Below are 19,973 nucleotides of genomic sequence, written 5' to 3'. Positions count from 1 at the left end.
TCTGGCCCTTAATGAATATAGACCTCAAAAAATGTGCGCTTACGTCCAAAACCCTTCCGAATCCTGTTCTCAGGCATGCTCTATTCAGGCTGGGTAAACATATGCACAAGCATAACATTGCCCATACATTTATGTATATAATAGAGCATTCATTCCCCTAGACATCACAGTGGCATCATTAGGGCATTATTACATAAATTATAATTTATGGAGAATGGCTTACCATTTTAAAATAAAAATCGGAGTGGCCTCGGAGGGAACTTTCCTTCCGACCCCACCTTCCCCTCCCTTCCCCTCCCTACCTAAAAAAAAACCCTAACCTTTATTTTATAAGTTGCGCTTGCCTCCGGGTAGGCGTAGGTTGCACACGCCGGCCGACAGCTGGGACATGAACCCGGGCACAGCGGCACATGACTGCAGTGTCTGGAGGCTCCGTCCCTGCCCCCGGACCGCCCACGCCCTGCCCCTTTTTTCAAGCCCCGGGACTTACATGCGTCCCGGGGCTTTATGCGTGCCGCCGGGCCTTTTGAAAATAGGCCCGGTGAGCGTAACCCCCCTTCGCGCGTAAATCCTCCTGGATTTATGAGTGTAGGGCTTTGAAAATCTGCCCCTTAGAAGATAAGATTTGCCATACTGGGTGAGATCAAAGATCCAGCAAGCCCAATATCCTGTTTCCATCAGTGGCCAACCCAGGTTACAAGTACCTGGCAGGATCCCAAAAAGTTGATAGATTCCATGCTGCTTATCTCAGGGATAAGAAGTGGATTTTCCCCAAACCACCTTAATAATGGTTTATTTATTATTTATTTATTTATTTGCGGCTTTTATATACCGACATTCAGGGACTTTTCTTCCAGGAACTTGTCTAAACCTTTTTTAAACCCAGCTATACTAATATCTTTCACCACATCCTCCAGCAATAACTTCCACAGCTTAATTATGCATTGAGTTAAAAATATTTTCTCCTATTTGTCTTAACTGTATCACTTGGTAACTTCATTGAATGTCTCCTAATCTTTGTAGTTTTGATAGAGTAAACAGATTCATGTTTACCTGTTCCACTTCATTCATTATTTTATAGACCTCTGTCATATATCTCGTCAGCCATCTCTTCTCCAAACCAAAGAGTTCTAACCTCTTTCCTCATAGGGGAAATTTCCATCCCCTTTAATATGTCGGTCGCCTTCTCTGTACTTTTTCTAATTCTGGTATGTCTTTTTTGAGATACGTTGACCAGAATTTCACACAATACTTGAGGGGTTGTTGCACCATGCAGAGACATTGAAGCATTATGATATTCTCGGTTTTATTGTCTATTCCTTTCCTAATAATACCTAGCATTCCTTTTACTTTCCTGGCTGCCATCGCACACTGAGTAGAGGATTTCATCATATTATCCACTATAGATCCTTTTTCTGTGTGGTGACTTCCAAAATGGAAGCTTGCATTGTGTAGCTATCATTTGGGATGCTCTTTTCTACATGCATCACTTTACACTTGTCCATACTAAATGTCATCTGCCATTTGATTGCCTAGTCTCCCAATCTTGCAAGGTTCTCTTATGATTTAGCAATGTCAAATAATTTTGAATCATAAGCAAATTTGATCACCTCACTTGTCGTTCCCTTATCTAGATCATTTATGATTATGTTAAAAGCAGCAGTCCTAGTTTAGATCCCTGGGACACTCCACTATTCACTATTCTCCATTAATAAAAACTGCCTAGAGGCGCATGCATCTCCTGCTGCACACATATCTCACTCGATTTTAAAAAGGGGCGTGGCCTGGGCATTTCAGGGTATGGCCAAGAAATGTGCACATAAATACTTATGTGCCTTTGTGCACGCCCAGGTCCACTGCTGTGTAAGTTTACTTCTGCTAGAGAGGAGGTGTAAGTTTAAAAAAAAAATTAGAACCAGCCATTTTTGCTAGGTTTAAAGGGTCTGGGCAGCTTGGGGGAGTGCAGGCTATTAAACCAGGGGGGTTTGGAGATTCTAGCTCTTAACTGGGTGAATTGATGGACGAACTGCTAAACTGGCAATGGTGTGGATGTGTGCCCAATATAAAATACTCTGATTAAATCAGTAGTATCGGGATTTGCACGCCCGATTTAAAATTAGATGCACATTTGCATGCGAGCAAGCTATTTTATAATGTGCGTGCATATGTGTTCGCAGGTTATAAAGTGGCCACATATCTGGGCATGCGCTGACACACACACGCCAAAGTGTGCCCACCCGCCAGTTTGAAAGTTACCATCCCTGTGTTAGGAATATTTAGAGGAAATCATCACAACTTTGCTTCAAGCTAGGAAGGCCTTGACTTTCTTGGTGTATTTGCGGGTCTGGAAAGCATTTGAGTCTTGGTGCCAGGAGGTGGGAATTACTGTGCTTCAGGCTTTGGTTTGTAGATCCTTTCCTTTCTGCAGAGCGGATAACAGAAAGGTTTGATCCTGAGATCTCTTAAGGTATAAGTTACGGTGTTGGCTGGTTACATAGGAAAAGTGTGTAAGGCTTTGCTGATCCCATACCTGGATATAGTGAGATTCCTCAAGGGAGTGCAGCATTTGTGTCCTTCAGTTCTGCAGGTGGTTCCACCATGGAACCTTAATTTAGTTTTGACAGCGTTGTGCAGGTCCCCTTTTGAATAGGCTTTCTTTTTATATTCTCTCTTGGCCTGTAGAGGATAGTTGTCAAAGGAACTTCTGTGGGTAAAACAATGTTTTATGTGCAGAAATGGCCTTTTACAAAATTGCCTGCCTGATATGCAGGTAAACCTATGCATATATATCATGTTCAGACGTGAGTTTACCTGAAATGAGATGAGGCATTTCTTGGGGCAGAATTGGGGAGGGGTTTGGATTTATTCACATACATTCGGATTTTAAAAAGTGTAACTTGCGCGGATAGATTTCATGGGGATAATTTTCAGTATGGAATATAACATTTTTATTTTTTTAAATAAATATATGTAACTCTGCTTTGAAAATTGACATAACTTAGTCATGATGTTATAAAATTAAAACTTCATCCTTTTTTGGACCCAAAATCCATCAGGGTGGCAGTTCAGTTATTGGTAGTATCTCAGTTGGATTATTGTAATGGCTTGTGCATGGGCCTCCCTTAGAGTCTCAGTCAGAGACAAAAGTGATATAAAATGCAGTAGCTAGAATGGTGCTGGCAAGTACTAGACATACATCCTCTACAGTGATGCTTTGTACTCTGCATTGGCTTCCAGTTGTGGACCAGGCTTAATTTAAAGTCTTGGCTTTCACGTTCTGGGTGTTGAGAGGAAATGGGCTGCCTTATTTGTTTGATAAACTGGAATGGTATTCCCCTCAACAGAATTTAAGATCTACTCAGGGGCACAACTTAAAGTGCTGTCTTTTTGGATAGTGAAAAGTGCTTAGGTTAGGAGTAATTGGGCTCTTACCCTATTTTGTATGCAGAGTTTTTATAGAAAAATGTACTCTCATATTTTTGAAGATGCAAAAGAATGTGTATAAGTGCACACTCCTCCTCATTCCAAATCCCAGGAATGCCTCTGCTCACTGTGGTACACTCATATGATTAAAGATGAATTTTAAAAGCCTGGTGCACACCAAAATTGAGAGATGCACACACAAGTCGGGATCTTGTGCGCACATCAAATTTTAAAAGCTGCCCAGATGTGCGCATATCTCCTGCTGTGCCACGTTTCACTCAACTTCAAAAAGGGGAGTGGTCTTGACAGGGCGTGGGCATTTGGGGGCATGGCCAAGAGATGTGCATGTAAATACTTACACATCCTGGCACCCAGCTCCACTGCCATGTAAGTTAACTTCTGCTATGGAGGAAGTGTGAGTTGTAAAAAAACAAACAAAAAAAAGCAGTTGTTTTGGAAGGTTTTAAAGGGTCTCAGGTAACTGGGGGGAGTGCAGGCTATTAAACCAGGGGAGCTGTGGAGAACCTAGCTCAACACCGAATGCATATGTGCATGCAAGTTATAAAATTGCCATGTCCCAGGGAGTGTGCCAATGCACATGTGCCAATGTGCAACCGTGCACCACTTTGAAAGTTACCATCATAGTGGTCATATGCATGCAAGTTTATCTGCATATCAAGCAAGCAATTTTGCAAAAAGCTAATTCTGTCGGTAAAGCACTATTTTAACTATGAAAATGTCTTTGTAACTTGTCCACTATATCTGATAAAGATGCAATTCCTCAGTCAACATCAATGACATCAGAAAATAAAGGACGAGAATATATATTTATTTCAAACCAAAGAACATAATCATATACCTAGAGGTGTCAGCAAACCAATAACACACATGACCTCAATCACCATGGCTGGACTTCTCATTCATTTACCTCAATTGTTCTTTTATAAGAGGTTTGTTTTATGTGCAACTAAAAATCACTTTAAAGCTCAACAAGCTAAACTTTCTTAACTAATCCCCTTCTTTCAACTCGATAAATACAGGCATTAATCTCACTATTCAGTCCAAGGTCTCAATATTGAGAAAGAAGTTTAAAGCGACTCAACTTTGATCACTGTTTCATCTCTAGACTACATGAGGGATAGATTGAACATATTGACTTTTAAGGAAAGAAACAACTTAATTGGGCTGGGCTCGCTTTTGGGATACCTCAGTGCCTCACATTGTTAACAGAGACTCTCAAGGATGCCATTTTAACAGTGGTCTTTAAAGGGATCCAAATTAATGATGTCAGAGGTATCGAGACTGAAATCTCAGTTTGCTCTTCATCTATAACAATAATAATAATATGTCATACACCAGTACAGAAAATTCACTTGGTTTCTCTCAATCATTAATAGATAATAAAAAACATGGACAACTCAACTCAGAATGTTTTTTATAAACAATAATGGTTGAGAGAAACCGAGTGAATTTCATGTGTTATCCTGTACGGTTATATGACACATACGGGTCGATTTTAAAAGCCTTGCACATCCAAAACTGGGAGATACGCATGTAAATTGGATCCACCTGCGCCGCATGGATTTCAAAAGGCCCATGGCCAGGCACGTAGCTCTCGTTACGTGCACAAAAATCTTTTCGGCCAAAAGGCATGGGTGTGGTCTGGACGTGGTATGGGCGGGAAATAGGTGGGCCAGGCCTGTAGCATCAGTCCAGTGTGTAAGTAGTTGCGCACGCCAGTGCGCGCCGGGGTCCCCTACTGTGTAACTTGACCTCTGCTATGGACGGCATGCAAGCCATGTAACAAAAAAATATACGCTAGTCAGCGGGTTTCTAAGCATTGGGGATAATAGGTTAAAAGGGAGGCAAATCAGGTGGATTAGGAAGACCTCTCATTTATTGAGGCGAATTGGGAGTGAATTGAGAAAAAGAGCTATTGCATCAGTGCGCATAGCTACTAAAATCCCCCCCCCCCCCACTTAGGCATGCAAGGTGGCATTTACATGTATACGCACACATCAATAAAATCGTGTGCACATATATGCGCATATGTTATAAAATCGCCACGTCCATGTGTGCTTGCCGGCAAACTCATGCATATGTGCACCCATGCACGGATCTTAAAATTTACCTCATATATTCTTATTATTATAGCTGAAGACCAACCTGAGATTTCAATCTCAATGCCTCTGATGTCATTTCCATACCCATTAAAGCACAGGTGAAAGATCTTGGGATGATCTTGAATTCTCCTCTCGTTTCGTTCCCGCTTACAAATGGTGATTCAAAGTTCTTTCTTTAAATTTCATCTTTTGCAAAATGCTTATGAATGTATCGTTGTTCCTGATTGGGACTAGAAAACATACATAATCATTCAAAAGCCAAAGTAGCTGCTCAAAAATGGTTTTAAGGCATGCAAAAGACAACATTGGAGTGGAGGAGTAGCCTCGGGGTTAGAGCAGTGGGCTACAAACTAGAGGGCAAGTGTTCAAATCCCACTACTGCTCCTTGTGACCTTGGGCAAGTCACTTTATCCTCCATTGCCTCAGGTACAAACTTACAAGTGAACTGTAAAAGCCTGGTGTGCGCCAAAATTGAGAGATACATGTAGAGGTCAGGCTCATATGCACCCGCTGAATTTTAAAAGCTGCGCGCACATCTCAAAAGTTTTCAAAAAGGGGCGTGGTGGGACCTGGATGTTTCAGGTCCAAGAGAAGTGCACGTAAATACTTATGTGCCTGAGGGTGTACCCAGATCCCCTGCTGCGTAAGGAGATATAAGTTTAAAAAGAAAATGAAAGGTCCATTTCTCAGGGATTTAAAGGGTCTGGGGTAACAGAGGGGAGTGCAGACTATCAAACCAAGGGGGTTTGGAGGACTTAGCTGTTAACTGGGCGAACTGGTGAAACTGGCAATGGCTTGGATGTGCACCTCTTTTAAAATTCCCCAACTTGCGTGATAGAAGTGGGATTTATGGGCTCGCACCCACTTAAAATTGGGCGCACGTGTACACGGTCAGGTTATTTTATAATGTGTGCATATACACAGGCAAGTTATAAAATGTCCATGGATCTAGGCACGGGTTGACCACACTTGCCAAAGTGTGCCTGTGTGCTGGTTTGAAATTTACCGTCTTACAGGGCCATTCATCAAAATGTGTTATGGTGTTAATGCACGCGATCACACCATGACGCACGTGATAGCTATCGCAGCTTGAAGGCAAATTTTACAAATGTATTCAAAGGGGCAGGACTGGGAGGGGCTTGGGCAGAATCAATTAAAATGAGGGACACTATCGCACATGTTTAAGTTAAGCTGCGATATGCCAGAGAGAGAGAGAGAGAGCACTTTTGGGGTAGCATACATAGTAGTCAACTATTTTTGGAGGGCCAGCTAGTAACTCAAGATGAGGATTTGGTGGTAGTCTCAGCTTTGGGGGCCAATTTTACATGCAGAGTAAGACATATGAACAGCACAGTTGACCTCTGTGTAGATTTGATGTGATTTGGAGTGAGAAAAGTCACACAAAGCAGAGATTTCTACAATGTTCTCTCGCCCTAGCTTGATGGACTTTCTACCAGGGTACTATCAAGCTAGGCGAGAGAACACTGTCGTAATCTCATTTTAGTCTGACTTTCCTCACTCCAAATCATATCAAATCTTCACTGAGGTCTACTGTGCTGTTTGTACATCTCACACTGCATGTAAAACTGGCCCCAAAACTCTACACCACCACCAAATCCTCACCTCGAGTTACTAGCTGACCCTCCTATAGTGATATAAATAGTTGACTGCTATGAAAGCCTCAAATTATCATATCCATGCCCCTTTTCCTTATCGTGAGTGTTATCCATGCAAAAAGTATCACATTTTGATGAATCTAAGGGATAAATTGTTAGCTCTCTGGAAATAGGGAAATACCTACAGTACCTGAAAGCAATCTGCTTTGAAGTGCTGAAAAGCAGAATATTAAATAAATAAATTGTAATTGGTGCCTGAATATGACTCTCTTACATACATTTCTGTGGAATCAAATATTTCATATGCAATCCTTTCTGGGTTTTTCTAATTAGTTATATTTATCACGTAGACTGTGTTATATTCTGTACAAATTAGAATAATCATATTAATCTATGTGGGCTTAGCATCACAAATTAATTACTTCAACTCCCTTTATCAAGGATTACCCAAGATTGCAACAAAACACTTGCAGCTATTGCAAAATATGGCCCCCAAGCTATTGGTGGGAGCAAGAAAATAGGATTGTTTAAGTCCAATTTTAAGAGTTACATTGTTTTACAGTCTTCATTTAAGATTCTTTGCCTGATCTTTAAAAGTTTGTGCAGAGAAAGCCCTGCCATTTTGCTGACTTCATATTTTGGAACAAACCTACTCGATCCTTAAGATCATCTCAGCAATGTCTATTAATAGTTCCCTCAGGCTCGGAAGTTCAGCTTCAGACTACTTAGCTTTCAGTATTTAGCTGTTATACATCAAAAATTTGGAATTCTTCCATCTCAGAGGTTTGTGAAGGGCTTAATTACGTGCATTTCAGAAAGAAAGTTAAAGTCTGGCTGTTAACTTTGTGCAATAACTAGCTCAAAAGGTATATTTTAAGTGTAAAGGCTCTGTTATTTTTTCATACTAAGGGGTGACTTTTCAGAGTTACAAGCATAAAAATTAGCATATAGATTTGTAAATAGCTTGAACTCGCATACAGTTCATTTTACAAAAAGCAAACTTACATATGTATTTTCATTTCCATGTGAAAATCTATGGGCCAGATTTTGTAACCTACGCATGGGCGTAGATTTGTGCGCGCAACCTGACGCGCACAAATCTACGCCTGATTTTATAACATGCGTGCGCAGCCGTGTGCATGTTATAAAATCCGGGGTCGGCGCGCGCAAGGGGGTGCACACTTGCACGCGCTGAGCCCTAGGGGAGCCCCGATGGCTTTCCCCGTTCTCTCCGAGACCGCTCCGAAATCAGAGCGGCCTCGGAGGGAACTTTCCTTCCGCTCCCCCACCTTCCCCTCCCTTCCCCTATCTAACCCGACCCCCAGCCCTATCTAAATCCCCCCCTACCTTTGTTTTATTATTTACGCCTGCCTCTGCACTCGGCCGGCACATGATCCCAGGGCCTAGCAGCAGTGGCAAGGCCTCTGGCCACACCCCCTCCCTGCCCACGCCACGCCCATTTTTCAAGCCCCGGGACATACGCGCGTCCCAGGGCTTGTGCGCGTCACCGAGCCTATGCAAAATAGGCTCGGCGCACGCAGGAGGGGTTTTAAAGGGTTATGCGTGTGTATTTCGTGCGCAACCCTTTTAAAATCTGCCCCATGTGGGTAAAAAAGGGGTGGTCTGGGATATTTCAGGGTGGGGCTAAGAGTTATATGTGTAAGTTGCTATTTTATAAGAGATTTATGTAAGCACATATAACTTTCTCACGCAGTTTACACCTGCTAATTATCTCACTCAATTGATATCAGTAATTGGTTGGGTGAGAGGTCTGGGTGAATTGGGGGGGAGTTGTGGCTGAAGAACTAGAAGGGTCTCGATGAACTGAAGAAAGAAGGTGAATCTGGGGCAGAATCGTTAAACTGATGATTTCAATTACGTGCAGAATTTTAAAATATACCAAGTTGCATACGTAACTCGGAGTTTGATGTGAGCAAGTCATATTTTTATTCATGCATAAATGTATGCATGTATGCTTCTAAAATGGGTAATAAAAGTACATGCATTCAATTACTCTCAATGCATTGCAGGAACTGGCATGTAAGCATACATATGCACATATGTTGGAGTATACATATGCATATTTTATAATCTGCATGTACCTGGTAATGCACAAGTTATGAAATGCTGTAGTAGCTTGATTGTGAAAGCACATATATGGGGCTGTGTGGAGTTGTTTGAAAGTTATTTTCAAAGTATTTATTTTATGATATTAGTGATATTTCTTAATAAATTATCTGGTCAATTTTAAAAGTCCTACGCAGGCAAAAACTAGGAAATACGCGTGTGAGTTGGCCTGGCGCACACCATGCAGACTTTAAAAATGACACGAGTACATGCATATCTCCTAGTATGTGCACAAAAATGTTTCAAAAAAAGGGGTGGGACGAGGGAGTGGTCTGGGTAGGGCATGGGCAGGGCAGGGGTGGGCTGGATCTGTACCATGAAGTCTGCGCATAAGTTTTTACGTGCCAAATGCGTGCTGGGGTCCCCCACTGTGTAACTTTACTTCTATTGTGCATGGCGTGAAAGTTGTGAAATAAAAAAAAAAAAGGATAATCGGTAGGGTTTTAAGGTTTGGGGCTAATAGGGTAAAAGGGAGGCGAGTTAGCTAGGGGGATTAAGAAGTCCTCTCTTTTACTGGGACAAATTGGGAAAAGAGGTAATTGCATCGGCGCGCGTGTCTAATAAAATCCCCCCCACTTACACGAGCAAGGCTTGCATGCACATGCACACATCAGGATGAAATCATGTGCACTGTACGTACAAACAGCTGATTTTAAAACACGCATGTATATGCGAATATACGCATGTATGTTTTAAAATTGCTGTGTCCATGTGTGCGAGCTGGAAAATGCACGCACATGTACGCCCGCCAGCAGATCTTAAATTTTAACTCTATGGGGGTAATTTTCAAAGGGCTTTATGCACTTAAAATTGGGTTTTGCATATTTAAATGGGCTTTGAAAATTGCTACAATATGTGCTATTGAATTGTCAATAGGTTTAATACGCGGACTGGGAGGGAACTTCTTTAACCCCCTACCTACCCTGCCTACCTTTTCCCCTATCCTCCCTGACCCCTAAAACCCCTCTAACTAGATTTTGGTTTTTTTCCCATACTTAACTGCTCTCCGGAGCAGCAGTAACTTGCGTGGACTGGCCGGCTGCCGGCACGTGCTTCACCAGGATAGTGCCTAATAGCGCTGTCCTGGCCCGCCCATGCCCTGCCCATGCCCACACACCGCCCGCCCACCTCTTTTTGCTTTGCTGGTTCTTCTGTGCATACAGAGAGATACATGCGTGTCTGCATGTGTGGCTTTAAAAAGGCCTGCAGCGCGCGCTCGGACTGGCCACATGCATATCTCTCGGTTTTGATGCGTGACGCCTTTGAAAATTAACCTGAAAGTGCACTTACATGTGGACAAATTGCATATATTGTAGCAATTTTCAAAACCCTTCTTACACAGGTAAAAGTGTATTTTCATGAGTAATACCCAATTTTAAGCATGTAAATGCATTCTAAAATCATCCTACATGTGTAATTGTATTTGTTATAATTTGTTTTAATTTTATCTATTATGGGTATTTTTTTGCTATGTTAGTATTGCAGTCTACCATATCTTTGAGAAAGGGCAGTGTATTAAATTAATAAATCAAAGACAACATTACAAAATCCTAGAGGAAGAGAGAACCTCAAATCATTTTGAACTATCAAGATTACGTTATGACAAAACTAATGACGTTCTAATTGGATTTTCTGGTTTTAAGCATTCAAACAGTGATGCTAGTATGCAATGGTGTATTCCTTGTTGTGTGGCCTGGGGCATAGCCACAGTTTCACTATTGTTTTCAAAATTTAAATAGGATTTTACAACCATTGGGTAGAGGGGCTAGGGAATAAGTAATCAGAAATAAGTTTCAAGAAAAAGCATGACAGTTCTGCTTTAAAGATTGGCAGGATAATTTTCAAACAATGGCACATGGCGATAGATACGTGCATTCATGGTCTTACAAAGTTTTACCATAGTATTCTATAATCCATGTATATGATATATTTGTGATTTATAAAATACGCATATCTCTATTCCAAAACATTTGCGCATATGTATGTAGGCTTATATGTGAATATATGCAATGCAATGAAGCATGTACTTTTCCTACCTATTTAAAAACTATGGGCCGGATTTACTAAGGCTTTTCTCCCATTCTGTGTCTATGGGAAAAGGTCTTCGTAAATGAGGCCCTATATTAGGTGAATTTTAAAAGCCCAGTGCGCACCAAAAGCGGGAGATGCGTGCACAAGTCAAGCCGGTGCATGCTGAGTGGATCTTAAAAGCTGCCTAAGTACACACATATCTCCCGCTACACGCACAAATGAAAAGTTCCAAAAAATGGGCAGGATGTGAGCATGTTCTAGGTGGAGCATGTGTGTTCCTGGATTTCACCCTGAAATTAGTGTGTAAATACATGTGCACACAGGCGTGCACCAGGGTCCCCTGCCGCGTAACTTTACTTCTACTATGGATGACTTGTAAGTTATAAAATAAATCTAAATAGGCAGATCTGCAGGGTTTTAAGGGTCGGGACTAACAGGGATGAAGGGAGGCTATTAAACTAGGGGGGGTTGGAAGTCCTATGCTTTCCCTGGGCGAACCGAGAACTAACTGGGAAAAATGGTATCGGTATCAGTGGGTGTGTCTTTTAAAATCCCTCCACTTATGCGGTAGAAGCGGCATTTGCCCACATAGGCACACGTCCACTTAAAGTTGCAAGCACATATGCATGCGGTCTGGTTATTTTATAACATGCGTACATATATGCGCATATGATATAAAATGGGCGCGACCCTGGGTGCAGGCCAACGAATATGTGCACATGTGCGCCCGTGCGCCTGTTTTATTTATATTTTTAAAAGATAATTTTGTAATTAGCTGGCAAATATGCACATAAACTATACAAAATTTCAAAACAGATTTTTGCACATAAAACCTTGGAAAATTATTCCAGCAAAACTATGCATATGGTTTACACGTGAAGGTAAACTAGGACTTATTCGTGTAAGTCCCGAATTAAGCATGCAAGTCAGCCAATTTTAAAATGTGCACATCAAGGAAATTACTGTTTTTATCAGTTGGTCCTCCAGTTTTCCCCGGTCATCAAGATTTTCCTGGTTCTTCAACCTGAAGTCCCCCATTTCACCCAGACCTCACGTACAGTCGGTACTACACAATTAACATGTTAAATATCACTTAAGCCAGATAATTAGCAGGTGTAAAAATACGCAAGTAAATTGGAAAATGTACGTGCAAGTGTCTTTTAAAATAGCAACTTATGCGCGTGTTGCCCAACTCTGGAATGCCCCAGATCACCCCTTTGTTATATACATATATGTGAGTGCAAAAGTGAACATACGTGCATATTTTTGACTTTTATAAAATATGGAGTATGCGAGTAGAGCGATTTATGCATGTATATGCCAATTTTTATGCAAGTAATGTTTTGAAAATTCATCTTTAAATCTATTTGTATATGTATAGATGCACACACACGCATTTATAAATGTATATAAATGGAGTGCGAGAGAAGGGTATATGTGTATATCTTTATCTATATATAGATATGCATACATGTATATATATGAAATTTAACACTTTTCTATACCGACCTTCATGGTTGAAAGACCATATCAGATCGGTTTACATCGAAATGGGGAACTGTAACAGAAAACAATAGTTTGAACAGGAAGAACAAAGTTACATTCAACAAGGATAATAAACTTGGAAGCATAGACTGCTGGAATGAAAGGCTAAGAAAGTAGAAAATAAATAGTATAAACAATTGCTGAGTCTGGGGAGGCTCTTATTCCGAACTTGAAGGTGGTACGGAGATCTATTGTTCATGAACGGATGTTCTGTCGTCTAGTGTGTATCAGGGGGATCTGAGAAGGCTTGGCGGAAAAGCCAGGTCTTAAGTTTTTTCTTAAATGTAATATGAAATGCCATAGCAGCCACTCTTAAATTAAAAGTAATTTTCATTAATATTTACATTGTCATTTTTTCTTCAGAACAGCCCGCTCATTAGTACATGCTTCACAGATACACTGTCTGTATTTTGCGGCATTGATGAAACTTGGTAATGAACACCGATATGCACATGAGTACGGAGACTTAAGCGTCAATGAAAGAGATGAACCAGAAGCTCAGAGGGATGATTTGAAGCCAGCATCCACTGACAGCCTTCAGCATAATAACCTTTTTATCACTGGTGCAAATGAAAATAAACAGAATACTTCTGAAAGACAGATCACTTCTGGTCAAATGCAGTCTGTGCTGATTAACTCTTGCATTGATCCTACAGAAAAAAATCAAGAGTACAGAAAAGACAAGATGGGTGTTAAATGCAACATCAGTCACAACAGGGAAACTGAAAATAACACAGAATTAATGCCCTTGCAGAAAACCAGATGTATAGCCGCAAACAGTGCAAGTTCTGGGGAGCAGAACTATCAATTTGCTGAGAGTAATTCAGAGAAGTAAGATCTAAACATTCACATTTTTTTTTAATCTAGAGATTTGTTCTTTTTGTGAAACGTAAGCTTCTGAGAGGCAACTTTTATCTTTTTATTGATTTCCAAGAGAGTAATGCCTAACTTGCCTTTGCTTATATTTTGCATATACCTTTTATTTATATTTTTAGAACATAATTTTGTAATTAGCTGGCAAATATGCACATAAACTATACAAAATTTCAAAGCAGATTTTTGCACATAAAACCTTGGAAAATGATTCCAGCAAAACTATGCGCACACAGTTATACCTGCTATTTGGCATATATAGCTTTGACAAAAGATTAATGGGTAGATTTTAAAAGGGCTGTGCGTGCGCCCATAAATGCATGCAAAGGTACGCGCTATTTTATAAACTATACGCATAGGGCCTGATTTTAAAAAGCATTTACTCGAGTAAAAACCAGGTTTATTGGGGTAAATTCACTTTACTTGAGTAAGTGGGTTTTTGAAAATTGCTACAATATATGCCATTGACTTGTCTATAGGATTTACTCACATAAGTGCACTTTACTTGAGTAAATGGCTTTTGAAAATTGCTACAATAGTAGCTACATTTACGCATGTAACTCCTTTTGAAAATTACCCCCCTAGGTTATAAAATACTCTTCCTGTTGACAGCTTTACATACATATGAAAGAGAGAGAGACTCTTTATAAGGCTCTGTGTGATACTCTATATATGGACCATTGTAAGGGGGCACTTTGATATGGGGTGACTTTTCGGAAGATGGGTTGAGGTTAAGGAGGTGGTGTTACAGACACATTCAGAGATATTCATTGTAAAATTGACAACATTAAAGAATTGTAGGTCTTATAAGCAATGACAATTCTAAGAAGAGTTGATTTTTACACTGCAGTCTCTGCTAGCTGCATTGAACAAATCAATTCCTTTTCATCGCTTATAAGAACTAAAATTGTTTAATCATGTCAATTTTACAACAGATACCTCTAAATGTGACTGTGACACCCACCAACCACAACCCACCTCCCAAAAACTCACCCTGAATCAAAGTGCCCCCTTACAATGGTCCATATATAGAGTATCAGACTGAGCCCTATACATAATCTCTCTCTCATGATTTTTGCACATGCAAGGCTTTTAAAATCTACCTCATTGTTAGCCACATAACCGCACTTGGCACCAACAACCAGCTTAATGTGGGAATTTCAGCCTTGATTTCTCAAAAGGTTCTCCACCCTGAACCCTAGCATTCTGTGATCTGCAAACAGGTCCCCTGACAGTCTGATCCTCCTTCACACTCACAACCCTGCACCTGCATTCTTCATCTCCAAGCAGCCTGATCCTCTCTCCAACTCCCACTCTGGCATTCAAGCAGCTCCACGGGCAGCCTGATGCTATCTCCAATATCTCCCGGTCCTCCTCCCCCTAACTCCCAGATGCTGGATTCTCACTCGGCAACCCAGGTAGCCCACACTACCTTGCCCTTGTAATTAATAGAGCAGAAACTGTACTTACCTATGAATTTTTTATAGCTGTGGAAAAGGCAAACTAGGTCATTTGGATTGCCGGGCTTCATTTTTATGAACTAGCCTTTTAATAGCTCTCGATTACATAGAATGCAGAGCTCTGTTGTGTTCTATGCATAGTTCCAACTGCAGTCTATTTATTGCAAATTGCCAGGTTTTTTTCTTACAGTATCTTGATTATGATGAAAGAGTATGTATGTTTACATTCAGTAAGTCAGAATCTGTTTGGCTTTTTAGGATTACTTTGGGTTTGATATTCTTCTACTTTTACATTGATTTTGAAGGGAAAATCTATTTTTTCTTTAAATGAATATGATAGATCGTATTCAATAATGCATATGCTTCAGTTTCTGGCTTCAGTGAAAAATTAAAAAAAGAGGTTCAGATAACTAATAGTTATCTTTCTGTATACTATGCAGTCTCTCAAAAATATCCATCACAATTAATCATAGTCACCCTGCGCCAGTTACAGCTTTTGCTCCTAAATCATTATTTTTTAACTTCTTTAAGCTGCTCCTCTGCATTTCCTCTGAATTGTTTTGAGCAGTCATGTTTGAAATAGTGTCACAAATTACCGAAGATAGTCTGGGATCTCATTGGCTCATGCAGTGCATCTGATGCCATTTGTTAGATCATTGCCAGGGTGGATCACTCTGATCTAATTTGTCTGAGATTATGTATAACTTGTAATAAAATTGTTGGTCCTAGACTTCAGGGGAATTGTGGCAATCTCTAAAGAGATTCTCAAAAATAGCTTAACAGTACACATTTTTGATGCAGGGTATATATTATTGCTTGTCAAGAGTGCTTTTGAAATACTTCACAGGGCAGAAAGGGTCCGGTTGTATTTTTTAAACTATGTTATGCTATTATTTTTTGTGAAATGCTCTGTGAAGTGTGGAGTATGCATTTAAAATAGGAAACGAGGAAGGTGGCATTGCTTTGTGCTGTACTTTTATGTTCTTTAATGTATCCTGGCTTCATGGAAAACCTATTGTGATGTTGTTCAAATTGTGTAAATACTAAGATTAACAGCATTTCTTTTTATGGTGTTGATAGCTTTGCAGCTATAGTTATTCAGTCGCATTGGCGAGGATATATTGTACGCAGAGATATTCATTTCTATGCTAAACTTCATGAGGCAGCTACAGTGATACAGGCAGCTTGGAGGAACCACTGTATCACTAGGAAAAAGATTTCCCCCATGGGGAAAGCAAAGAATCCATATCTTGATAATCTGGAAAGTAAAGAGAAAGCCGCTGTCCTCATCCAGGTTAGTATATTGATTAGTAGTTATCAGTTGTTTTGATTTAATGTAAATAATCACATTTCACATTCAAGCTTTTGCTTTCTGGGTTTGTACCAGTGACTGAAAAACAAGTTCATTTTCTGTATCTTTCTGTATTCTCATGTTTATTTTTATATATACACCGGTAATTGTGGAATGTAAGATCATTGAGGGATTTTGGTGACGTAATAATGAAAGTATACTTTGTGGTGTGAATATTCAAAGGAGTTACATGTGTAAAAGTAGCATAAAACTTTTGAAAATTACCTCCAGTGTTTCTAATCCTGGGATGTGTGTATTAATTCCCAGCTTATAAAAGGCTGTATTTTCTTCCCATGGAAAATACTCTTTAGTTTATTAAACCCATAGTTTACTGTCTAATGCCTTGGTCATTAATACTATTTAGGAGCAAGAATAACCAATTCCCTAATTTGGGATTTAAGTTTTGAAATATGCTGGCTTGCTATTTCATATTCTGTGTAGTACATAAACCAGTATAAAGGCTTTAGATTTCTAATATATAATACAATTTTTCTAATGTAAATTTGTTTAATCCCCTTAATCCAATAACTACCTAAATCCAAACCCTTAAAGGTAATTCTATTTTAAAATGTTAATATGGATATTATTGAACCTCTTAATTGCTGTTCAGTTGTTCCGCTGGCATTTGTTTTGTATTCCTCTGTGGGCAGCAGAATGTTTTTAGAATTTTTCAGGACGTCCTAGCACACAAAATAAGGGAACATTTAATATACTCAGGATGACTCAAAATTTCACATGCAAAGGATTTTTCTTTGACTTTATTGCAGTTAACTTTTATTGCATTTGGTTAAAATGGCCAACTGGCTATAATTTTCAAGACTCAAACCAATTAATGAAAAAAATATTATGTAAGACATGTGTCTTTATAACCCTTTTCAATATAAAGACAGAATACTTTGAAAACCATATTTTAGCAGTAAGTAAATGTAGTCATTGGTACATTTTCAAAAAACCAAGAGTTTTTCTGCCATTCCTCTGTAGCTTTTGAAGACACATGATTTTTCCTACAGCACTTTTATGGATGGTGGCGATGGTCCTTTATATCTTTATGAAACTGAAGAACTTATGGAAATAATGACTAATAAAACTTTAGTAAAGGATACAAACACTGATACAGCTTGGTGATCTATATGAGCCTGAAAGGACAACATCAAAAAACACTGTCTTATTTGCCAAGTATTGGGAAAGGACTGTGAAATATGTACTAGGTGTTTGTTTTGGGTAAGGTTAGGAGTTTGGGATGGGATATTTTGGATGTATAATAAGAAACAGACTGTTGAAAGAGGAGATGGCAAGAGAATTTGGTATGGAAGAGGTCAAAGGGAAAGGCTGGACAATATTAAGAAGTCATTGGACCACACAGTAGATTGTAAGTTGTATTGCATACAGAGAAGGGTTATGAATGATGAGGAATAGATATGAAGGGCATGTGTTCTTACAGATGCAAACACTATTGAACATCTATATCATTTTAAATTATGCAAGAGGTCTTTTTATCTAACATTAATGCTTAAAAATTTAAACCACTCTCTGTAAATTAAGTACTGCAACTTTAACATTTAACGTCAATGCCATGTCCATATTAGTAAAAATAGGTCCCTAGTGCAGAAACATACATTTTACTTAACAAAACATATGCTAATGTCACAAAACATGGGCCATGTTTCACTATTTAGCTTTATCAAGGAGGCTTAAAATACAGAGGTTTCACATTCAACCTGAAGGCTATGAAAAAAGTTTTTGTGAACAAAAATCAGAAATCATGATCGTCACCTTCTCACCAGCAAAGCTTAAATGTAAAATAAATATATTTATAAATTCATGGCAATTTATAATCATATCGAATACGATAATCTCTCGTACTCCATTTCCTTAACAAGAAAAAAAAAAAAGAAGTAAAACTGATTTTTATAGCCATCTCATATGGAGACAAATAGCTAATCCAATGCTGATGATGCTATGACTCCGGCCAATCCAAAACACTGTCTAAAAGGAAGCTCTTACTTAATCTTCAACAAAAACTGCGACTCCAAACAAATGTTGTGATGGTACTCCCCAAATGACAATATATAAAATCAGTCAATCAATAAAATAAATAAATATTGGAAAAGACATTCAAACATGTTTGCCGTTCAACCTCTCGATTAAGGGCGAATGGCTGCACAGTATATCACAAAAAAAAAATGCAATGTTCTTTATGTACCGAAATTTGAGAAATGTCTCCTCCTCATTCTAACTGAAAATCAAAGATCTTCCACATTGTGCTGTAATTGCCACCAGTGTTCCACCAGTGGGGCTTTCAGTTGAGAATTCCGAAAGCAACTTAAATGTTCCACAATTCTAGTTTTTATTTTTTTTGTGCAACTGATATAAAGAAGGCTACACAGACCTTTAATTGCATCAATCACTTGCATGGTATTATAATCTATGCAAGACCCAAGTAAACATGCTTTTGTCAATTCAGAATATTGAAGCACAAAATGAAAAATATTTCAATATGGGGAAAGAGGGAATTGTCAAACACAATTACATGTGTAAATAGTGATTTACCCACATAAATTTGCTTTTTGATAGTTGCCCTCAATACCTCAAAAAGTATACACGGTGTTCCACAATACATGGACTATTTGCTAAACTGAGAGGAGGAATTCCCGGGATGTGTTTAGGCCTGGGAATGAAAAGAATGCACATAGATGTTGTTTTAAACTCTATGCACATTGAGGATAACTTTCAAATAAATGTGCACAGTCCCATGTACGTGCATATATGGGTCATGCACAAATACACTTGTATTTTATAATCTGTGCACATGCATTTGTATAGCTTATAAAATCTGTGTATCTTTTATAGAAAATATATGTGCATATGTAAAATACTTGCGCACATTTTTGCACTTATGTGAACTTATCCCTGTGCACATTTTTGATAAATCGTCTAGCACAGATGTTCTGGCAAGTAGGCTGGCTATAAATCACTGTAAATATTACACATGTATGTTTTTTCTGTGCACGCGCAAACTTCCAGTTCTTTCAGGGTGGCTGATTCCAAGATGTCCATCTCCCACCCCCAGCAAAGGAGCCAAACTTTACCACCAAGGACGTGTATACCTAGCGTCCCTGATGGTAAGGAATACGAGCTGTTCCCCATTCAAGGGATTAGAAGACATAAAAGACACATGAGGCAGGTCTGGAGGGAACTACAGGCCAGATATAATCTGCTGGCTTCCTACCTCCGAGGGGATAAATAAATTGAGGGAACTAGAAAGATGGATGGTGCTAGGGAGTGGGTAATGCGTAGGGGGTATTAGGGATGGGTTGGAGTAATTGGGGGGTTGGGTGGGGGTTGTTGAGGGGCTATTTGGTGTCAATAGGGATTGGAGTGGGGTCAGTGTGTTGAGAGTAATAGGGAGATGGGTGGGTACGTT

General features: G+C 39.5%; 1 protein-coding gene across 5 annotated transcripts in view; it reads left to right on the top strand.

Moving 5' to 3' along the window:
• Positions 1 to 19,973, top strand: part of LRRIQ1 (leucine rich repeats and IQ motif containing 1) — a 455,984-nt gene that overhangs the window by 154,001 nt on the left and 282,010 nt on the right. For all 5 annotated transcript variants that reach the window (XM_029597082.1, XM_029597083.1, XM_029597081.1 and 2 more), the window contains exons 15-16: positions 13,229 to 13,696; positions 16,279 to 16,492. In XM_029597082.1, the coding sequence (XP_029452942.1) occupies positions 13,229 to 13,696; positions 16,279 to 16,492 (682 nt within the window). The remainder of the gene's footprint in view (positions 1 to 13,228; positions 13,697 to 16,278; positions 16,493 to 19,973) is intronic.

Source organism: Rhinatrema bivittatum, chromosome 4 (assembly GCF_901001135.1).
Source record: "Rhinatrema bivittatum chromosome 4, aRhiBiv1.1, whole genome shotgun sequence".
NCBI classification, from domain to species: domain Eukaryota; kingdom Metazoa; phylum Chordata; class Amphibia; order Gymnophiona; family Rhinatrematidae; genus Rhinatrema; species Rhinatrema bivittatum.
Note: the sequence above shows the minus strand (reverse complement) of the source record. Positions and strands in the feature narration are given on the sequence as shown.